The sequence below is a fragment of the Chiroxiphia lanceolata genome, chromosome 2 (assembly GCF_009829145.1).
Source record: "Chiroxiphia lanceolata isolate bChiLan1 chromosome 2, bChiLan1.pri, whole genome shotgun sequence".
In the NCBI taxonomy this organism is placed as follows: Eukaryota; Metazoa; Chordata; class Aves; order Passeriformes; family Pipridae; genus Chiroxiphia; species Chiroxiphia lanceolata.
In genome coordinates this window covers 9,064,423-9,087,458 of record NC_045638.1, presented here as the reverse complement: position 1 = coordinate 9,087,458, position 23,036 = coordinate 9,064,423, and the positions used below count along the sequence as shown (strand labels likewise).

Below are 23,036 nucleotides of genomic sequence, written 5' to 3'. Positions count from 1 at the left end.
TCTCTTCAAAGCTTCTTCTTTCTGAAGCTTTAAAGTGCATACACTTTTTTTACCTCCCAAATTTGTCATGGTGTGGCTATTCCTAATATAGCTCTTTGTGTAATTAAGAATAGTGTGTACAATGAGACAATTTGTATAAAATTCTAACATAACATCACTTTTGCTTTTTGTTCAAGTTGTTAGAGAAAACACAACTTAAACGTGTTGCTTCTCACTTCAGCTTATTTTGCTGCATTTAAGAACATTTTATGTTTTAGTAGATAGCAGTTCTCCTGCAGAGGCATTTGGGAAGTAGTAAAATAGAAATAGATACATTTTTGTTCTTGCCGCAAGTGGTGAAGGAGCTTCCAATAAGGTCCTGAGCTGTTATCCGTTTTTACTACTGTATCCTTTTTTCCTGGCTGCTGTATTGTGTTGTTGGGATCTTGCTAATGGGCCAGGCTCTGCTAATGTGCAGTCATGCCTGACCAGCCTTATTTACTTCAACTTTAGTCCATTGTCCCCCAGAAGTATCCATCCACACAGCCACTTAGTAAGACTTAATTTCTGTGCCCCAGGGGAAGGAAATGGATGCAGTAGACAAGAAACATGAGCCAGTACATTCATAGGATCAACAAAGGATCAACAATTTCATAGTATGGATAGACTGGGATTCAAGTAGGGTCTGTAGCTTATTTATCTCATGGTAACTTTGTTATGTGTAATCTCTCACTTTGTATTTTTATCTTGTCCACTTGGTTCTTTATCTTTCTGCAGTCTCTGGGGCACTGTGCAACATACAAATTTGTAATATTAAAGTAACATCAAGCAGTTCCCTCAAGTTATTTTTGGTTCATGAGTTTTTAATTAGCATTTTGTATGTCAAGTATATATACATAGCATTCAGTATTTTCTTGACAGCTTTTAGTATTGTGTAGGCTTGGGGATTTTGACAGGTTCAGAATTATTATTTAAAATTATAAAGTTAATTATAAAGATAATACAATTATGTTAGGCTAGAGCCATCAGGGAAGAATTTGCAAGACTTTGTGGTTAAAATAGAATATGAAATTTGGTGTTGACAAATATAATGCGTGTGGGGGGAAAAGGCAACACTCATTACATACATAATTGGCTCTGAACTGAATTCTGGAACAAGATCTGAATTCAAATCTGTGAAGACTTGAATCTAATGCTCAGCAGCCAAACAAAACCAAAATAAAAAACCTGAGTGCCAAGAATATAAAAAAAAAAAAAAGGAATAGGGATCAAAATAAAGAATGTAATCCTGTCGGTGCATACCCACATCTTGAATGTGCCATGATCCCCCTATCTCTTTAAAAGCAAATTAGTAGCTGAGGAAGGACCAGAGAAGAGTGACAGTTGACCAAAGATATCAAAAGTCTTTTGTGACAACAATAGTTCATAAAATAATTAAATCAGGGAGTATGTGCTGATGTCTGTGAGGAGCATGAAGGTTGAGCTGAGGTCAGTCACTTGCCATCCTTCTGATAGCAGAGCTAAAAGGGCCTAAAAGGAAACTAGAATGTACAGGTTCAAAGCAAATAGAAGTGTGTCTCCTCACCACAGCTTATAGAGGGTATGGACTGCCTTGCCACGGGATGTTTCGGATCCTAAAAGCTTGTATGTGTTCAGAGAACATTGATGTAAATGAAGGGAAGATAATCAGACTGGAACCATTAAATAAAAGGAATCAGCTTTGGCTAATGATAGTTCTTGAAGTACAAATAGGTGAGATCTGGGAAAGTGTCACTGCCTACTTTGTTCAAACTCTCCTTTCAGCAGTCTCTAACTATGGTTATCATAGAGAAGTTACCAGATTAGGTGAACCCTAGGACTGACCCAGTAAAGCTGTTTATTGGTGGTGCCTTTGCCTACAGCAGCACTGTGTGTTGTCCCTGGTCAGTTGTCAAAGGTTTTTGGGAGACTCAAAGATTTATTCAGATGTTGCTGTGCAAAGTATCTGGGTGTGATTGTAGCGCTGACATTAATTTTGTGTCCATTAACTAATTTTTTTATTTAATTTGTACTACATGAAGTTTGTAAAAGCTGAAAGTCACAGATCTTCCCACAAATTTTAAGTATTGAAGAAATTCCAATGTTTTCTGTCTTGCTTTATCCTAGAAAGCAAACAAAGAAACTATGAAAAAGCTTAGCAAACTCAAAACTTGTCAGCACCAGATCGAAAAGGATGTGATCAAGTAAGACTTCTAGTGCCAGTCTGTCTGTAACTATGGATGCTGGATAAATACCCAGAGGAGAAGAGGTGAATCTTTTCCTGCCACCTGAAATGGGGGGCAGACCAGAAGGAAACAGTGTGGCAGGTGCACTCACTTCCCATTACTGCTTTGTTCGCATCCTCTGCCGACCTAATACCAAGCACTCTTTTGGCTGGCATATTAGTCCACCTTTAAAATGAGTCAGACAATTGATCAAGGATCAATTGAGCTGATGATGCTGCCAAATTTAGTAATGGCCTCAGCTGAAATTCTGAGCAGGATGTGAGTCTTGACTTTCATGTGGATCCCTTATTTGATTCAGTGTATTCAGTGTTCAGATCCAGTTAACTGATGCTGACTCTAAAAGGGAAACAAAATTCTGGCAAATTTGCTGTAACTGTCTTTGTTTGGGATGCATTTGAGAATTCCTTTTGATTATTTCAAACTGGATTTGCCAAAGCAGTAAGGTACATTCAGAAAAATAGCTCTTGGCAGGAATATATGTTAGATGTTTTCCAAGTCTTTTCCACAGTGGTTATGTGATACGTGGCCTGCTTAACTTAGTTTTTCAGCCTTATGAGGCATTCACACCTGGTATTCCCAGTTGTACAGCACTTGAGGATAAATGATTACTTGTGTCCTTTTCTTTGATCACAAATTAGTAATTTTGTCAAGTAGAAAGTCAGTCCTTTTTGTTGTTGGTTTAAGAGACCAGCAATTGTGGAAGGAGTGTTTGTGCTGTGAGTTTTTCAACTTCTAAACTACTCTTTAACTTTCTTTATGAATTTCACAGCTGCTTTCTAAGTTTTCAGTATTTATCCTACTCGTTCTTTTTTCAGAACAGTTTGTACAAATCCTGACATTGTGCAAATTCATCTGAGTTGTCTGTGGTTTTGCAGGGCATGATTTGACTTTCACCAGATGTCTTGTACTCCTTCTGCACCATCAATTTACTGTGTGGTGTAGCTGTGGGATGACGGAGCAGAGGGAGAGCTGCTTGGCAGCTGTGCAGCTCAAACCCTAAGGATTAGTTTCTTGCAGCTCCTGTCAACTGCATCACTCTGGAACTAAGTGTCTTTGTGCTTCCCTTTGAGATCTGACTTGCAGAAATGCAAGCTGCAAATCTGGGATGCTAGTAAGATTTTGGTTGGTGGGTTTAGTGGGGTTGTTTTGTTGTGGGGTTTTTTGGTTGGTTGTTTTTCACTTTTCCCCTGAAGAAGAGCATTTAAGTATTTGTTTCTTAGTGTTTTGCATCTTAGTGTGCAGAACTTTATTCCTGTGTCTCTGTAAGATAGTGTCAGGTCTAAAGTACTGTAATTTTTGACCAGGGGTGAGGGGTGTCTACACTGTCTTGAATTTTCTTTATCTTGCATATAAATGAAAGAGGACACTAAACTACTTTCATCCTTAAGGTAGTTTCAACTCTTACCTTAAGCTCTTTATGCAACTGTCTGGTCACATCATCAAGTCAAACATCCCCACAACCTGTTCTGAACTAAGTACCTGCCAGTCTGGGAAAACAGCTTTTTTTGCTTCTTTACCATGTTGCAGAGTGCCAAGGAGGTATTTCAGCTGGTATTTAAGCTTTATAAAAAAGGTACAGAGACATTTTCTACAGCAGATAGATCTGACCTAGAAGTAACATGAAAACAACACTAAAATACCAGTCACTACTCACTACCCTTCTATTGGAGAAGGTGCATTTCCTCTGCAGTCTACAACATGATTGCTAGGGGAGAAGTGTGATTTCTTCTTTTTCATCAAAACTACCTTTCTCCTCCACAGTCTTTAAAATGACATACTCTTGCGCAGTCTGTTTGACATCTTTCTGTAAATCTTTGCAACCTTGGCCTTAAAAACAAGCACTGTACCATTTTATTTCTTTGCTACCATTGAGGCAGCAGAACAGTGAAATGGAAAATTTCATTCCAGTGCAGACAGTAGCATTTCGTAATCCTAATGAATCCTTTTCTGCTTTTTTTAGTCAACAATATATCTATTATTTATTTCACTAAATAATTTAATTCTATTCTAACCTGGTGGGAAAGTGATAGGTAACAGATCTTTTTGATTGCCTGGTAATCTGGTGGGGAGAGGGTGAGGTGTTTGGTTTTGCCATCTCATGCAGAGATCCCAAAAGTCCTCAGTTGTGCATCTGATGTCATTTTTTTAATGCTAGTTTCCACCTCCATATGTTTTTCTAAAATCAGCACAGTTGATCTGAGATTCAATGTGGAACAGTGCATCAGGGAAGGCCCTGGTATAGAAGTGTTTAGGGTCCATCTTCCCAGAGTTTCTTGCTTTGTTTGAAGCCAATCCTACCTGACTTAGCTTAGGTGACTTGGACCTGGGTTCACATCAAAGAGGGGCACTGTAATGACATGTTTGTGGTGTCAAGCCTTGAAATTTTGGGAAAATGCCTGAATGGATTGCTGTAGGAATCAAATTTTTTTTTTTATTTTTTTTTTGAACAACTGAATTCATCTTTGGTAAAGAAAATTTACAAGATAGTAATTTGTTTCAGGCACATGGCATTGCTCTTAACCTTAGTGAGTTCTGATCCAGAAACACTGTAAGCATGTGTTTTGTCCATGGTGTTCTGGTCCTGGCTTTATGCTGGGTGGGTTTAGCCTGGACACTGCCTGTGGACTCAAACTGCCTCTGGGATCAGCATTTTCTGTTTAATGCTGATCATGTGGGTGCAGTCCTGAACTGAAAAAAAAACAACTAATGGACCTGGTTTGTCTGTGCTCTAAGTCAGTCAGTCTGCACCTGAATATGTCTACTAATAACTGAGTAATGACAATATCAATTGTACCTGGTGACTATTTCATAAATACTTGCATGAGATGTGTGCTATCATTTCAAATGAATGCAATGCTGACATGAGCATGGCTGGGCCAGCTGTCTGCATTTTTAAAAGAAACTAAAGAATTCAGAGTTTCTGGCATGGATTGCAGGGTGTCATTAATTATTTTTTTTTCTTAAATTATCCATGATTATAAAACACAGTGGAAGTGTTTCTTAGTAGGAAAGATCTTATGTTACAGGTGAGGATGGCTACTTTTTTTTTCATAGCAGTCACTGCAGAGGAAATTGAATTGGCAACATGGTCTTTGTGCTCCCGCTTGTGCACATTAATAGAGCAAAGATGACTTTCAAGTACTGGTGTACCCCTTCATCTTTGTTTTCACTTGTTCATATTTTCACTTTATGTTCCATTTATCTGTGGCTGTATTGTCAAGATTTCTAGAATATAATAAGCTGTGTGATATTCTCATAGCTCTGGAGCTATTTTTAGCTGTAAACAGAGGATCTGGATCAACTCAAAATAAGCTGACAGCAATTGCTGTATGAGCCAGAGGGTGGAGGAAGTCTAAATTATGAGATGACAGTACAACATAGTTGTGCTTTGCCAAAATGGTCTGTCATTCTGAACCGGTATTTCCCTGTCAAATTCTATTAGTATATTATTGCAATTTTAAAACAAACAAACCAACCCCAAAATCTTACCTTGAGTGGTGCTGAAAAATTTTGGTCCACCAGATGGCTGATGTGCATGCTGATTAGGCAGGGGTTTGGGTTTTTTTTTAGCTAGTTTGTTTTGGGGGGGGAGAGGTTGGTTGGCTGGGTTTTTTCTGTTTGAAGTATTGATTGTTTGTCTGTTTTTACATAGCCCTGTCTGTGCTGCATGTTTGCGAACACTGAGTGTAGACAGAGGAACCTTAAAAGTAGCGTGGAGTTTGTTTCTAAAAACCAAATCCCTTTGGTATCACTAATGACATCAGAAGAAAAATTGAAAGTTTATTGTGTGTGCTTATCCATGCCAGTTCTTATTTTAATCCTCAGTATTTGAAATGCCTTTTTTATTTTCCTCATTCATTTAAAACAACTTGCTGACATTGCTTTTTTTTTTTTTTTTAACTACCTTATAGTTTCTGACTTACTGTATCTTGCTCTTCTAGAAGGAGTTCTGGAAAGTCTACAAAAACGGACTTCAGGGAGAAAGTAACACAGGACATACCTGGTATTCATTTTACCTTGCGTTTCCATTAATCATTGGCCTTTTCGTTATCCTCATTGTCATTTTTGTCATATGGAGATGCCTGTTTAAAAAGAAAATGCGTAGACAGTCGGTGTACGTGCACAGGGGAGCCCACGGAGCGCTGGGTGACGGTGCTGTGGCTGATGGCAGAGGCCCTGTCCCGCCGCCCCTCAGCATTGTTCATTCCCCACAGGAGGAAATGTATGAAGTCAGTGGGCTCTCCCCGGGAGGTCTGAGCTATACGGATGCACGGTCCGACTCGATATCCACCAGGCTCTCAAACTGTGATCCTCCCCCTTCCTATGAGGAAGCCACTGGTGAGATCAGTGTGAGAAGAAGTGACACTGAGCAACATTTAGATCCACCCCCGCAATACGAAGACATTGTGAACTCCAGCTCAGCCAGTGCGATTGCACTAACTCCCATTGTCCCCAGTGCTAAGTGAAACGAGAAGAATGCCACGGACCTTTTAAAAATCAGTAATCATTTTGTAGCACTTTATCTTGGCATATTATGCATTTCTGTAATTTAATGGACTTGTACAATGGATTTCACTTTTTTTAGGTTCACTCGTTCTTTGGGTTTGGGATCTTTTTTCCCCTACAGAAGGTCTTAAAAGATAAGGAATCTGTATTGAGAGTGCAGTGCAGATACAAGTGTGGTGCTCTGTCATACTTCTCAAAAGTACCTCTGTTTTGAGGGATGTCACTTGTTTCATTCTGAACATGTCCACATTCCCCACAAGATTTGTGGGATCCCCCTCCCCTTTCTTGCTACAAACTGTCATAATTCCCTGCAATAGGAATCCTTAAACAACATTTTAATAGTTAGTTACACTAAAGGGGCCTGATTTTACAGTATTGCCTCATCTGGTAGGTTTTTTTTTTTCTCACTTGGATTTTTGTTACATGATAAACCCTATCCTGGACCCTCAGGAGGTTGAGAGTAGGATGCCTTTGTGTTCAAACCAGGATCTCATTTAGAGAATGCTGGTGTAATAGCAATAATTTCAGAGTCCTAGCAGAAGAGATGTGTTCTAAAGCTTTTGCTATTACAGCTCAAAATTCTGTAAATGTTTAGAAGTTAAAAATTCAAAACACTGATTAGTGAATTTAATGGTGTTTGGTTTTGTCTGTATTCTGCCTTTCCTGTTTTCCCTTGCGTATTCCAGAGGTGAGAAGTATGCATATGTTAACTTTAGAACTAGAAAGTTCATGCAACAGTAAATAATGAAATACTGAAATACTCAAGAGTGGATAAAATCCTGGTCATAAACTTTCTCCCATGGTCTTCACTGGGACCAGGATGTTATCTATAAGCACATAAACCCAAAGGTATTACTTTTCTTTATAAAAGGGAAAAAAGAAAGCAAATCAGTGTGACTTCCCTTTTCCCCCAGCTATGAAAACCTTCCTCAAGGTTTCCCCAGCTATGAACCCCTTCCTCAAATTCTGATACTCTCCTGCCTACTTACCTGTGCCGTGTGTGCACCTTGTATTGGTGCCTTTGGAAATCCTTTGCAGAGAATATAGATACCTTTTTACAACAACAAATATATTTATTGCTTATCCATTCCAACAAGGAATTCTAAGAACATGCAGGCATAACCCCAAGCAATAGTGTGGAGTGACTTTTTGAGGATGAAGAGATGGATGCAAATTATCTACAGGCTTGTACAAAATTTCACCCACCTGGTTTAGATGCTGATGATAGTTAGGGTGGTGAAAGTTCTAGTGTGGTGATTCTTTTTTTCCCAGCTTGATTTGAAAGTTCATTGCTTGATTTAGCTTCTGAATATTAGTTTCAGTTTTCTCTCTTCCCACACCAAGGTAGTGTGGGATTAGCTTAGTACTGTTCCATGTTCTACTATTCAATCAACACCAACTGAAACGTGTTTAGCCCTGAAGGACTAAATTATGTTATGCTGGCTTTCTTAAAACAGAAACACAAACTGCATCTTGTTTCAAATGCCCCAAATGAAATGCCAGTGCCATACATTTGAAATTGCTCCTAAAGTCCATCTCACAGGGGGCTTGGCCCACCTTTTCCTGAAGGATTTTTATGGACAGAGGCTGGAAAGAAATGTGTGGTCATAGATGAGTATGTATATGCACACTTTGGTAAGAATTTGATCTGATGTACTGACAAGTGGAGTAAGGATTTTATGATTAATTTAATGTTCTCATTTTTAACAAAGAGTAGGTTGCCAAAGTTGTCTGCTGGGGATCTCCAGTTGCTAAGGCAAATTATGTTAGAGTTAATAGATGAACCCCTGGACAAACTCCTGATTCCATTGTCAAAATTCTTAACTCTTATTTATGTTTATTATATATAATAGATATTGGGCAAATAAGTATAATATTTTGGACACTTGTAGTAAAAATTGCCTGAATCTTGTTTGTGGGCTGTCTGACCTTTTCTTTTGAAGTGGTTTTAGCCCTTCCCAAATCTTCATTCACAAAGCCTAGCCATGGTTTTAGCCCTTGTGAATCCTGAATTGCCACTTATAGAAGTTAAAGCTCCTTTTGTACTGAGCAACAGTTAATAAATGAACTGCTTTGGGCAGATGTTACCAAAACAAAGTGCCTCATCCCAACGTGCAGAAACCACCTCAGAAAGAGCTGGTACTTCAATGTCTGTGCCATATTGGCATCTCCTGTGCCTGCCAACACAGATAGTAATTTTAGCAGTAACTTTCTTGTTAGAATATAAGACTTTCCTGTAGGAAATGCATGGAGATCACCCATTTCACATTAGGTTGTTCAGCAGCAGTTGTCATCCCCTGAACGTGGGCAGTCTGCTTTAGTAGTTTAGAGATGAGCTGGATCCTTTTTTGTTTGGCTTTTTTTTTTTTTAAACTATATTCCACTACCACTTTTAAAGACTTTGTTTCTGGTTACTTTATCCTGTTACTGTATCCTGTAGATACCTTTATGTGCAATTCAAAATTGATGCTTGCTGTTCCAAAAAAGTCACAACCAAATACCTAAAGTGATCTGTAAGTAAAATTTATTGGGCTATGCCTTTTCCATGTACATGAGCATGAAAGCCATTGTGGGCTATAAATTTATGTCTTGGTGAATAAATTTCATAGTTAACAAAACTGTGTGGGACAGTTGTGCAAATTCATTTCCTCTGAGACATGAACAGTTTTCTCCATGTTGGAATAATATCAAATTGCAAATTGTTTTGTTCTGTTTTGTGAAATGTGGGAAAATAGCTTAGTCTTGTGGCTGGCTTTTCTAACCTGATTGAAAAATAAAATTTCATTTGTACTGGGGTTTTATACAACTTGTTTGTTTGTTTGTTTTACCTATCATGTAATTGCATGTCATGCAATAAATATGAATTTATAGTTGTACCTCTCTAAGGTTTTGCAACTCTGAATGCAGTGCTATCTTGACTGATGACATGAATAGTCAGGATACTGCCTTTCCCACTTTTGAATGTAACACTGAATTTCATCTTGTATTAGGACTGAGATGATTTAGCTACTAAAACTAACTTAAATGTGTTGCTGTTTTAAGAAATTATGGAAATTAATGATTTGCTTAGATTACATTAACATTAGTGAAGGTTGTTCTGTCTTCACTGGATGTAAATAACCTCTGATTACAGTATTGCATATTTTAAGGGGGTTTGGTTTACATTAAATTATCCTATTTAAACATTTTTGCCTATGTTTATAGAAAATTTTTTGTAACATTTGTTTTTCAATATGCTAAATAAAATTTTTTAAGATGCCTCTATTGTTTCAAAATATCAGTTCTACGCAACTACGATGAGAATTAACTGTGTATTTAAGTGGTCTTTTAATTTGCATTGCTCTATGGACTTAGTTGCATGAATCAATTATTTTTATGATACAAAATATCTATTGTTTGTAGGCAAGCAAGTATATTCTTTCAAAATTCAGGCTCAATTTTAATCATATTTGTGAATTTGTATAGTTTTCAGTTTTAAAAAAAGCATCTGTTCTAGCCATAGCAAAATAACAGTCACAGGCTGAGGGAAAGCAGAAATTATTCTCTGTTACAGCAGACTGAAAGATTACAGCTGAGTGAGAGGAGAACTCTTTGGCAGTTTTTACTCCACGGGCAGCAAGGTTGATTTGAAACTTCTTTGAATTATTTGAGGGCTAATTCCAGAATTAGTCTGGTTTTTCAAGCACTGTAATTGGGATCAGAACTGGGTCAGAGGATTTTTTCACACTGTCTCATTGGCTGTTTTATAAACATGAGCATATGCCCTTTTTCACTCACTGACAATACCATGGACTAACCTGGAATTATTAAAAGGTTTTTCCAGCATTAAATATGACCAGCGACGTTGTCAGGAATTTTTTTAAAAGCACAAAAAACAAATCTTCTGTAGCAAAAAAAGTGGTTTAAGTCAGAGGACTTAATTTCAAAGTCGACTTCAGCCATTTGAAAGTGATTGCAAAATTTTGCCATCATTTCTGGGAATGTCATAGCAGTGAACAAAACCAAAACCAATCTTGCATAATGACCCCTGCTGGAAACTGAAGGTCTCTGTTGCAGTCAACACAAACTTTGTGTCATCCTTTCTCTCTCTGGTAGGCAGGATAATGTGTCCCTGGTATTTTTGGAGAGGCTGGTGAAGCCTGGAGGGAGGTGGGTGTCTGAGAGTTTCATGGACACGAGGGCAGTTTTTACACTGATCATAACGAAAGGGCAAAGAGAGTCTTTTGAAGCAGCAGGGTGAGTGGGACTTTCCAAGCTGTCACATGCACAGTGTAGCACCTTGCTCCCCTTGGAACGTTTCTTATCCAAACAGGACACTCTGTCCTGGGTTAAGTGGCGTTTGCTGTGCACGTACACGTTTGTGTCCTGACCGTACATCCATCACCACGGGCTGATGTGTTTGCACATGGCTCAGTGCATGATTGCCTCTGCATGCCTGGCTCCCAGCTATGGGAGTGTGGCAGATACAATGTTAAACTGGTATCATGAATCTCAGTGTCTATAAAAATCAGATCATCGTGCAGGTTACTGGTGATGAATGTTCATTATTTATTGTTTTGCACGCCCTGAGCACTGTTCTCTGCTGCTCTAAATCACATTGATAGATTTCTTTTTATCCTCTGCATAATGTGAGAGTTGTAAATGTCTCCTAGTGCTACTTGCTGATTTTTAAAAAGAGAGAAAACCATGTTCAACTGAAAGCACAGAGGTGACATCTGTACTATTTCATTGCTTGCTGCACACAGATTTGATTGATTTGCTACAGGGTAATTGAACTTTGAGCTTTGCCAGAAAGTTGAACTACGCTTTTCTTCTACGGGGGGATCTCAGTAATTGTATTTTTCATTTGGCAGTGAGTTACTGAATGCTAAGTATCAAGTCAATGCAAGAAAGGCCTTGCTTATATTCTCTTGACCGTGTATATATCTAGCACATGCAGCATGTTATACAGCACTTGCTTACCATTTAGCTTTCTGCAGCAATGTTTGCTGTAATATTAGGACCTGTGTTCTCTTTGCCTGTCCTGTCTCTGGGTATCACACAATAAAAGCACACTGACTGCTGTGCTGTTTTCCCCTTAGAAACAACAAAACCTAAGAATCAAAACAAAAATTTTCAGTGTGACCTGCTGTTTCCTTCTCCACTTGGAAGAATTGTATGTACCTGCATCGCTCCCAGGGTTAGCTGAGGAGCTTAAAGCAAGGAGGAAACAGGCACTTAAATCATTTTGATACTTCCAGCAATGAAATCTCTGCATAGGGAATATTCTGTACCAGACTGCCTCCCTGGCCTTTCCTGTGGTGTAGAATGTGTTTTCCTGCACAACAGACCCTGGATCGATTCCATAGGTCAGAGGATCCTGATTTGATTTTTCCTTAGATTTTTCTTTATTTTGTTAGCTCTTGCCACTGGCAGTGATGTTGAGCACAAGGACTCAAGTTGTTTGTTCAGTGACACGCTGCAAGGTCTGTACCTACGTGGATCTGCTACCCAAGCTTGCCTGCTGTCCTTCCCTGTCCCTGACATTGTTGGTCTGCTCCCACCTGGGCCAGGCAGTATTTCAGTGCTGCACAAACAGCCGAGGGGATGAACGCAGGCATTTGGAGCCAGATGCAGGTGTCAGTCTGTGACACACAGTGAGGCACAGCCTGTTACCACCTGAGGCCTTTTCACTTCCAGTCTTAATGCAACCACCACACGTGGGTTGTTTCCAAGATTAAAACCACTGCAGGCAGCATTTCTTGCCAGGACTTTCTGTGAAAAATTACACTGTTGAAGGAAAGCAGGGTCGATGTGACCAGCTCAAACATTCTCCCCAGCTGGCACCCCTAAACTCTCTTAGCACAAGTCATTTATTTCCATTTACTATTAGGATTGTTATTTTTATCTCTTCCTTTTATTTTGTTTTGTTTGCTTTTCTGTTCTAACCATAGGTTTTTCTTTACTGGTTGGTGAAGGTAAAATAGAGTAACCCTCTGAAAGAAAACCTGACATATGAGAGTTTGTTAGGCTGGGTTTTTTGTATGTACCCACCTCACTAGCATTTTAAATAAAATCAAAAAATTCCACACAGATGTCTCCTGTGTCTCACAGTAGTGATATAAATATCTCAGTATCCCCCTTTTGTGTATAGTCTTGTGGGCATGTTTCTGAACATTATGTTGGTGTCTCTAAATGTACTTCTTCTGTCCTACAGCTGTTTGAAATTGTGGTTTGGATTGTTTCCAACTCACCTACAACTTCAAGAGTATTAGTAGAAGTATAGTAAAGGCTGGGCACTCTTGAATGTTCATTTGTTGGTAGCATAGGCAGCATTAAGCAAATTTCTCCGTGACAGCACCTGAGGAGCAGGCAAGGTTGAAGGTAACTATCAACTTTAAAATGAAAAGACCTTTCTTCCATGAAGAAAAAGTGCTGACCTCAAACCTAAGCCTGACTACTGCTCTGGGTCATCCCAGATATGTCCAGTAATCATGAAAAGCTTCATTTTTCTGTTTCTAGGTGGTTTGGATGTTTTTTCTCTTAACTTGCTGATTTTTGCGTTTTGTTTAATAACAGTGCTGAATAATGATACCTCCTTGTTCTATTCCCCCTAAAATATTTCACATGCTCTTATATCAAAGTGCATAACAGTCGATACTTTTATTGTGCGGATTTATTAAAAGAAATGTAGGTTTGAAAATAATTTCTAATGTTATGTTCTCTTCAATTTTTTTTCAGCCCTATGAAATGTTATTTGTAGCTCAGTGTCCCTTGTCTTACCTAATTGTGCTACTAACCTTCATTACCTTTCAGCCTTTCCACACAGGCAGCTTGGCTCTGTGAAAATGCTCCTGTCTCCTTCATTGGTAGAAGTGTTTAAAAAAGGAGTTTCTGTCCTGCACAGTACTTTGAGATTTCAATATTTGCTGTTCTGCATAGCACAACATTGACTTCCTGAAAACTTCACAAAATCATGATACTAGTGCCAAAATACTCAGTGTCTTGGGGCTGTCAGCAAACCCCCAGCCCATAAGGAAGGTTGACTCTTGCTCTGACCTTCACCCATAGCCCTGGAGCAAGGATTTGAACTTGTGTTTCCTCCACTGCAGGGCATTAGGCTGCTTTGCACGTTGAAGTAGACTAGCAGTCTTCATCCATTTTCAGACTTCAAAATCCCTTGACATTTTCTATAGTATATGCAGGTCTCTGGGTATAGCCAATTTAAACTACTTAACGTAGACTTAATTTCCTTATTAGCTCCTTATAGATTATTGTAAAGCAGACCAGTATTCTTCTATTAAGGGATATAACAGGGCATGGGTTTGAGCTGCTCCTCTTGATTTTTTGTATGCTGGTGATGCCAACCTCGATGTGATGCTTTATGGATCACAAATTCCATCTGGAGTCTAAAAAGTCATTGCCAGTGCAAGTTTTGTTTCTTGTTTTTTGTCAAAACTGGCACGGTTCCATGAGCAATTTTAGCTTCACTGAATTATTTTTCAGTATAGAAGAGTTTATTAAAAAAAATTCCTGAGTAGCAGCAGTTGATGGTTCTATGATTGACTACAAATATGTCTCTTAGCAACATGACTGAAAAAAGGTCCCCCCATGTTGCTCATTTTTCCAGAGATTTCCAAATGGATGTGGTTACCTTGATGATAAGCCATCTCACTTCTCCAGTACTCCTTGCACCATGTTTTGTGCCATACTGTTGAAAAGTCTTCTCCAGAGTGACATTAAAAGTATAAGCCCCAATTTCAGACTCCTGTTTTGGGACATGTGTAAGATGCCTTCCCAGGCAGCTGAGTGGTGCTACCACACATCACCAAAGCATTCACTTCCCTCTGGCCTGCCCTTTCCCAGTAGCTCTTCTGTACCAGGCCTTGCAAAGGATAGAGACCTGTGGAGTTCATTTTGCTGTCTGACAGAGGTTTTCAGAGTCAGCCTGTGGACCTTTCATCTGGCATCTCCTCTGTGCTGGTGACAATGACAAATTATTGGCTTGCGGATAGTCAACATCATTTTGATAATCCTTTCTTTGAAAGAGATTGCTGTAGTTGGTTGTGAACAAATGCTCCTCTTCCACGAGATTTCACAGGTGAGATTCTGCAAGAGGCTGCTCTACTGTCCCCTGCACCTCCCCATGGCATATCCCTCTGCTTTCTCAGAGAGCCTCCTCAGGCTGCAAGGACACTGTGTCACCACCACAGCTGCAGTATGTGTTGATTTGAGGCTGATTAGCACTGAGCACAGACATGAGGGAGGCATTGCTGTGTGAGAGAGATGGCAGGGGGGCTGTCTTTCCCCACTCCCAAAGAAGGGTGTCCAGCACTGATGGAGACGTGGTCATGGAGCGCAGGCTGCTGTGGCCCCATGGTAGGAGCCACTCTGCCTGGCTGCAACTGCATTTGACCATGAAGTAATGCCTCTGAGAAGCAGATGCTGTCACTGTTCAGAGCTCTATTTTGCTTCAGGACCAGCCTATGGCAATGTGCTCCATGTGACCAGGGCTAATGTAGTAAGAACTGCTCAGCTACACGTGAGGCACTGCCGGGCTGTGCTGGCTGCCCCATGGCCTGAAGCAGCTTTACAAACCTGCTTTACAAACCCCTAAGCTGCCGTGGAACTCTACTCGAGAGATCTCTTCTCTCCATATGCTACGGGCAGCAGCACCTTAGCTGGGTTTGTAATGCAAACAGATGGGTGAGCATCTGAATCTTTCCAGGTCCACGGAGCTACCCCATCTCTCTTACTTGCATGGCCTTAATTTTAATTTCTTTGGGCCATGTTCTAAGAGCTTCCTGTTTTATATAAGGCTTTGAAGGGCATATAAAGAAATCATGTGAAGGTGCCTTGGGAATGTTCCTGTCGTCACTGTCCAGTGCCTGATGCAAATTGTTTTCTTCATTTTGTTATCTAAACTGCTGGCAGGTGAGTTAATAAATTTTAATAGAATGCTACAGGGTGGGCTTCGGAAATCTAATTATTTGAAGGGCACTCAGAAATGTTAAAAGGTCTCTTTTAATGCCAAATCTAAAGAAAGTGATACAATTAAATAATGGTCTAATTTTTTTCCTGAAAAAAAAAAATTAGAAGAGAGAGAAAAGGAAGAGGCCAATTCAATGGGAGTAATTACTTTTGTAGTAGTTATTAAAAGTCTTCCAAACCCCTTGCTTTTGTTCAGGTACACATATCTCTGATATCTTTATTGTCTATATTTGAATCAAGTTAACAGATGCTTCTCTGTTTTGACTTGGCCTGCCTTCATGCTGTGGTTGGTATCAAGATACCCAGGAAATCCACAGCAGGGGCCATCAAAGTGGACATACTGGACCAGTACACAGTACCAGCCACCCTCAAGGGCAGCTGGAGATACTGGTCCACTAAACTGGATCGGCCAGTGCAGGGACTGGTGGTATCTGTGTGAAAGGGTCAGCTTCCAGAGAGGGTTAATCAGAGGCTGGTTGGTGTCCATCCAGGCAGTGGGAAGGGAGGCATTCAGGAATGCTGAAATTATCCCAGCAACCTCGCAGTGATAGGTGAGACAGTCATTCCTTAGGATTTTTAAGTCCTCCCTCTACTCCCTCGGTGGTGTGTAAAAGGTTATCTCTACAGGGCAAGTAGATAAAGTGTCCCCTAAAGCCAAGAGATTTGCAGTATTTTTCCTGTAGAAGAAAACAATTTCTGTCATCAACACGTCTCCTTGTCATTTTTCTTCTAAGCCTCTGTCGGTAACAATAGAGTTTGGCCTGCTGTATTCACCTTATGCAATCAAGGGAGTGGATTTCCACGAATGTTTATGTATTCACGTGTCAACTCTGCTCCACCTTGGGTGTGAGAACACCTCCAAGGTTAGAGTAGCAAGTTCTGTACCTGCCTCTGGCCTTAAACCATTAAATGTGCTGAGTGGTTGACTCTTGCTGTGGTTGAAAAGCACTGATAAAGGACTGCAGGGAGTTAAATCTTGCTGTATTTCAGCTGTTTTACCTTTAGTCGTGTTCGTCTTAAACTGAAAACTCTTCAGAACATCTCTTCACAGATTATTTCTTTTTTATTCTTGCTTGTGCCAAGGTAAATTTATAATAGAAGTTTTCTTTCGTTTGTGCATAACCTTGAGAAAGACTCTTTCAGGAGGTAGTTTGACTGACCTTACAAAGAACAGAGCTGAGCAATTTTGTTTAATCTCACCATGTTGGAAAAGATGTACTTGTACTAAGAAATGAAAAGATTAAAAATGCAGTGGTTGTGCACAAGTCTGTTCTCATTACATTTTTCCAAGTAACTGTTTCAAGCTTTTATCTGTTGTTGAGCTTTGTTTCTGTGACTAATAAACCCATATTGAGACAAATAATGAAATATTGATTTAGCAACTTGAGACTTTTTCAGCTGCCATTTTATTCAGTGCCCCCATAGGCAGCACAGCAGAATGGAAGTTTTATTGTGGACTGAACTAATCCAGTGGTTTGAGCATGACATGGTGAAATTGTAACATAGCAATAAAATCGCATGGCACATTTATGCCATCTGTTTCATAGTGGGAAAACAACACTTTGGTGATGGCCTCAAACAATAAATCTGGATTTAGGAAAGAATAACAAATGGAGCTTGTAGTATTAGGAACAGTATAAGATATAGTACATCCTCCTTCTCACACTGTTGCTCAGCTGCAAAATTCTCCCAAGTGTTTCTTGGTTTAGGTGTCCTTAGCTCTTATAGTCTGCTGGTTTCAGGGCTCAAAAAAACATCTTTGACTCACAGAATATGCATTCAACAGATGTTTGCCTCTTCCTATCTCATCTATTGCTTTTATCAGCTTTCCATTTTTGGAGTGGCCAGGCAGGAAGGGAGTCAAGTCACATTGCTCCTCCATCAGTCAGTGACAAGAAACAAAGTTAAAGGGTCATGATCGAAGAGCAGGAGGCAAGCATGAAAACGTTTTCTTTAATCTTTCATCAAAACAGTGTAAAGTCTAAGACATGAGCCCTGTGTTATCAGAAATTGGGGAAATTAGATTACTATAAATTATGTAGTATGTGCAGAAAAGGTTTTTTCGTGTTTTCCTTGGGAAATCAGTGATGTAAGATAAGAGGGTTCTCTTATTCTGACCACTCATCAAACATTTGATATTGTGGCCCTTGTATTTTTAAGTGACCCGTGACCTGAAAGAAGGGTCCATAAAACACTGTCTTTGTAAGCTGTTGAAATTTGTAGATAGAGAATATGGTTAAGATAAGTAATAAATCCTGTTATTAACTATTTTTGTTGCAAGGCTATAAATGTTATATCTACCTAACAAGAACTGAATATCTTTCTTCAGCTTCAAACTAAAAGAGAGTAGGTTTAGGTTAGATATTAGGAACAAATTCTTTACTCTGTGGGTGGTGAGGCACTGGAACACGTTGCCCAGAGAAGTTTTGGATGCTGCATCCCTGGGAGTGTTTAAGGCCAGGTTGGATGGGGCTCTGAGCAACCTGGTCTAGTGGGAGGTGTCCCTGTCCAAAGCGGGAGGGCTGGAACTGGATGATCTTCAAGGTCCCTTCCAACCCAAGCCATTAATATGATTCCATTCTATAATACTTTGGTGCATGGAATCTCCTTCAGGGAGTTTCTTACTGTTTTCCATGCCCTCGTTTCCACAACAGTCCTCTGTAATGTATGTGGATGACCTTCTGTAATGGTATCTGTTTCAAAATCTGTATATTGACTTTTGGAGGAGGAAAGGAGAACACAAAAGTTGTCAGCGTTGTTGAAGCCACTGGTTTCTGGTCCAGCTACAGCACTGTGATTGCCTCAGGGCATCTGTGTGCACTTCCACTGGCTAAATCTCTCTCTGGCATGTCCTCCTCAGCTCAACTACCCCATCCCCATTCCTAGTTCTGCAGCCTGACAAAAAGTGGCACTTTCCTGCAGCCTCCCCTGCAGACTGCTGCTTTACAGAGTGAGACCTTCACAGCTAATTGCCCTGAGTCTAACACCTACTTCTGTGAAGGGAGTTTGCATCCTTACCCAGCTCTCTCAGTTAGGGACCTGGTTACCTGCCTGGCACAAATTGGTGCCTGTCAGATATTAAATAAGAAGGATGGAAGCAACTGGGTTTGTTTATGTTTAAGCTGCAGAAGCACAGTTTACATTTTTTTTTATAGTCTTTGCCAGTTTTAAGATGAGAGCTTGAAAAATGCCATTAAAATGAAGAATGGTCACAAGGTAATAAAGAAACAATCTTCTCACTTTAATGACTTGAGTTAAAAGCTAAATGACTGTAGCAGCTCAGATTGTAAAAGCAGTGGGAAATTTAATGAACAGTGACCCCACAGGAAAGTCAATCTGTCTATTAATGTTTAGTTCTGTCATTTCTTCTGAAAAGTAATAAACTTCTATTATATAATCTATTGGTTACAGAACCTGGGGTCAGGCTCCCATTGAGCTTAACTCTGCCAATCTGCCTCAGCTGAAATTACTGACCTTCCCCATGTAATAGGTAAACATCCCAAGCAAGAAATAACTGTGCAGGTACTCAGGGAAACAGGATGATTGTGAGGAAAGGAAATTGTCATGAACTTGACTGCAAAAGCTCTAAATGGTTTTCATATTCCCCTAATGGTAAGCGGATTCAACCAGTTAAATTATGTAAAATATAATGAAAGAAACTGTGATTAGTCAGTAGTGGCTGATGCCCCAGTTCTATAACATGTCATTCATCTGGATGCTCTAGAATACTTATTGCAAATCTTGTAGCAAAGGTGGCAATCAAGTAAGAGATAAAAATATGGACCCTTTTGCTTATGTTTAGCAATTAAGAACATGTATTTACTTAACCAGGTAGCAGCAAGAGTCATCTTGAAAATTGGCTGATTTAGAGAAGTGTATTTTAACTACAGGCTAAAAGCTGGAAAGCTCCAAACTTAACCATCCACATGGGTTAATCCTGTGAGCACAGGACTGGAAGAGGCTGGAGAAGTCTGCTTCTGGAGAAATCTGCAAAGTGGAACCTGCCCTGTCCCATAGAATTCTTCATTTGAGCTAAAGTTTCAGATTGGCTTTGTTTTAATCTTCTCTACTTAAATCAGAACCTGATCCTGTTTGGTTATGCTTTGTGACCAGCATGTTTGAGTGGCTTTGTACAGCAGGTTGCCCTGTGAGAATGGGATTGTGCATGGGTGGGATGTCACTTTGGAAGTGGCTGAGCTGACAAAACTCTTCAGCCACTCATCTTTCTTTTTCCTAGTTAAATAGTAGCAATTATCCAAAGTCCAATCTCTGTCACATACATCCATCACAGTGTTCAAACTGGAGACTTATGAATTGGTTACATACTGCATGTCACATTAAATCTGTATTTTCTTCTTTACAATGCTTTAATAAAAATTGTGTATGCCTATTTACATATGTTTCTCACAGATAACATTTCTTTAAAGTCCATTCAGGTTTATTTTTGCTTGAAAGCCTATTGCAATTTGCCTTCAAATATACCGCACAAGTAGAACTTCACATTTAAAAAGTCACAGAACTTTTTATAGTTTCCATCATTTTTTCTGTCTTTTTTCTTTTTTTTCTAGGCTGGCATTTGGTTCTGTGGGCTGGAAAAACTGCTTTCCCCATTAGTAATGTCCTTTCCCATTAAACAAATCTTGATGTAAAAGAAATTTTCCATCCAGTGGTTTGGCATTGCTGAAGTATACTGAAAAGTTGGTACAAACTAGTCTGGAGAATGCCACTATTTTAATGAAAAAAATGAACCTGTAAAGGCTCATAATGGTCTTCAGGCTGCCCTGACACCAAGGCAGAGCCTGGATGGGGACGGTGATCAGCAACCAGCTGAGGATGTCCAGGCATGGCTGGGGCTGTAGGGCAGCTCCATGGCCCAGTCAGGGGCCCAGCAGGTGAAGCTGGGACAGCAGAGTCTGTCCCCAGACTGGGGCAGAAGCCCCCAGTGCTCTTCCTCACCACAAGGAGCTGGTCTTGGACAGGGGATGAAGAGCCCCAGGTCTGGATCCCTTTCCCCACCCACGACGTGGGGCGGCCCAGTTCTAGTTCCATTTCCATCTGAAGAACCATTCCGACGTCTTGAAGGATGGGGAAAGGGAACTCCAGGGGTTTTCTCAGGGGTTTCTTCTGTCCCTGAGGCTGGAGGGGAGAGGTGCCCTCCCCTCCCCCCACGCACGTGGCCCCATGGCAGGCACAGAGACAGCACACGGGGCGTGGAGAGGAGGCAAGAGAGAGTTTATTGTTGGGGATGTTACATTTATAGGGTTTAGGAGGATTCACAGGGTAACCAATTAGAAGTCTCAAGGGGCTTACAGGAACACCCAATCACAGGAAGGGGTTAACAAAGGCCAATGGGAAACACCTCAGGACACCTTCCCAGGACATTCCTGCATGGATAACATTACCGTGGGGGGTGTTGGGAAGAAGAAGCATGTGTTTGCAAAGACCACCAAAAGCCATTTTAAGACACATTTAAACAACAGATTTCCCATATAATGCAGATTTACTGCCACACCCAGGTGTCCTAGCCCTGGCCTGGCCTGGTCCCCATAACCAGCAGGATCCTCCTTTTGGTGCTGCCTGTTGCCTTCTGCCCACCCCACAGGGGTGTGACAGGGCAGGTGGCAGGACTGCAGCCTCTGAGCCTGGCCCTGGTATGACCTTTGCTCCTTTGGCACGCCTGGGCACAGTCCTGAGCATGACTATTTTTGCTCATGCTTTAATCTGCTTAACATTTTTACCAGAAATGTTTTCTCTCTCCTGGCAGCATCGTGTGTGTTCAGTGTGTTCAGCCGTGAGCGGCCACTCGGTGCCCCCATGCTGGGCCATGCCCAGCTTCGGGCTGCACCACTCACACCTCACCTTTTCCTGAGCAGAGCTTCCTGGCACCTTTCTCAAAGTAAATTTGGAAACTACAGACTTATTAACAAACCCTTTCAAACACACTTTGTGGGGAAAGGTACCACATCAGTCTTCTGTGTGAGCATATGTTGTCTCTCCGGCCAGCAGAAAAGCCGTGGGCTGAAGTGCAGTGGTAACAGTGCTCCCTGCCCTCCTGTGACATAAAAAGGAAAGCCAAAATAAAACACAGAGTAAATTAATTTTTAATTTTTCATGATGGCAGCACAGGCACTTCTCACAGCAGGGCACAGAATCATTTAGAGACTGATCTGTCCTAACAGGTACAGAAGTACTTCTGTAATTATCCAAGTACAGTTTCTTTCCATTCTGGTAAGACTTGCCTCCTCAGCATTGACTCAGTCCCTGTGGCATCAATGATTCTGCTTTCCAACATCCTCACTCCTGATCTTGGAGGGCAGCAGCTCATCCTCACGAATAATGACAGCCTTGTGCGTGAGTCTAACATGGAGTGTGCAGGGGACACGTGCACCAGCCACAATTTCACCGACGGTGACTAATCAAACTGCTTAATTCTTCCATTCCACAGAGCTGCCCGACAGTTCACAACAATTAAATAACAAGATATGTGGGAGAAGCACACATAGTAATGCCTATGCCATGCAAAATATGTTGACCTTTTGTGTCTGCAGGTCTGGTACAATCTGCACCCCGGTTGCTACCATCTGCCCACACCGGCACGGTCGGCTGCAGGGCTGATGGACAGGTTTGCTCTGGAGGAGTCAGTGCTGCCAGGCCTTCCTGCATCCCTGCAACACCCTCCCTGCCTTCCTGTGCTCTTCGACTGCTGCTCATCCTGCTGCAAATAGTGCAGTCACAGCCAGCTGTCAGGATCTGATTATTAAAAGATACCTCTGCCTGAATTAAGGTGCAAAAGAGACCACATGCCAAAGTCAATAGTATGGATTTTATTTGACAGTAAACGTGAGGGAGAGAAAAACAGGAAGAGGGGGGAGGGGGAGAGAAAGAGTGAGAGAGAGAGACAGATTAAGTAAAAGATAACCACCACATGGATTCTGTTGGCATGCCCACTTTTTCTGATCTTTTCGGTGATGGAAGTCCTGAAGTTGTGCTTCTGGAATACCACTTTTATGCAGTTCAAGTCCTGGATATTCGCAGGGCATCATGAGATGTTCCCATAACTTGGAATGGCATGGGTGTAAGTAATTGTTTTCTTTCCCACAGCTTGCACAGTGAAATATTGGTTTGCTCATTTCAAACCTTTGCCTTCATTTAGGTTTGGAATTAACACTTTCCTTTCTCACAGTTTTCCACAGAGGGAGTCTTTGTCTGGATAGGTTACCCAGATCTGCCTTACCAGGCCTGGTTCCTGTTGTTGCCATCTGCTCTTATCACAGATTCCTTTTCTGGTGACTTATCTTATGGGAATTTCTTTCTTTG

The 23,036-nt window shown here is 40.7% G+C and overlaps 1 protein-coding gene and 1 long non-coding RNA gene across 7 annotated transcripts in view; both read left to right on the top strand.

The window, feature by feature from the left end:
* Positions 1-9,555, top strand: part of PRRG1 (proline rich and Gla domain 1) — a 33,720-nt gene extending 24,165 nt beyond the window's left edge. For all 6 annotated transcript variants that reach the window (XM_032679906.1, XM_032679907.1, XM_032679905.1 and 3 more), the window contains one exon: positions 6,185-9,555. In XM_032679906.1, the coding sequence (XP_032535797.1) occupies positions 6,185-6,709 (525 nt within the window). In that variant the 3' untranslated portion in view covers positions 6,710-9,555. The remainder of the gene's footprint in view (positions 1-6,184) is intronic.
* A 5,638-nt stretch (positions 9,556-15,193) lies between these two features.
* LOC116782831 lies at positions 15,194-22,488 on the top strand. Its single transcript, XR_004355371.1, has 3 exons — positions 15,194-15,249; positions 15,547-15,662; positions 22,268-22,488. It is a non-coding gene; the product is annotated as an uncharacterized LOC116782831 (long non-coding RNA).
* The last annotated feature ends 548 nt before the right edge of the window (positions 22,489-23,036 follow it).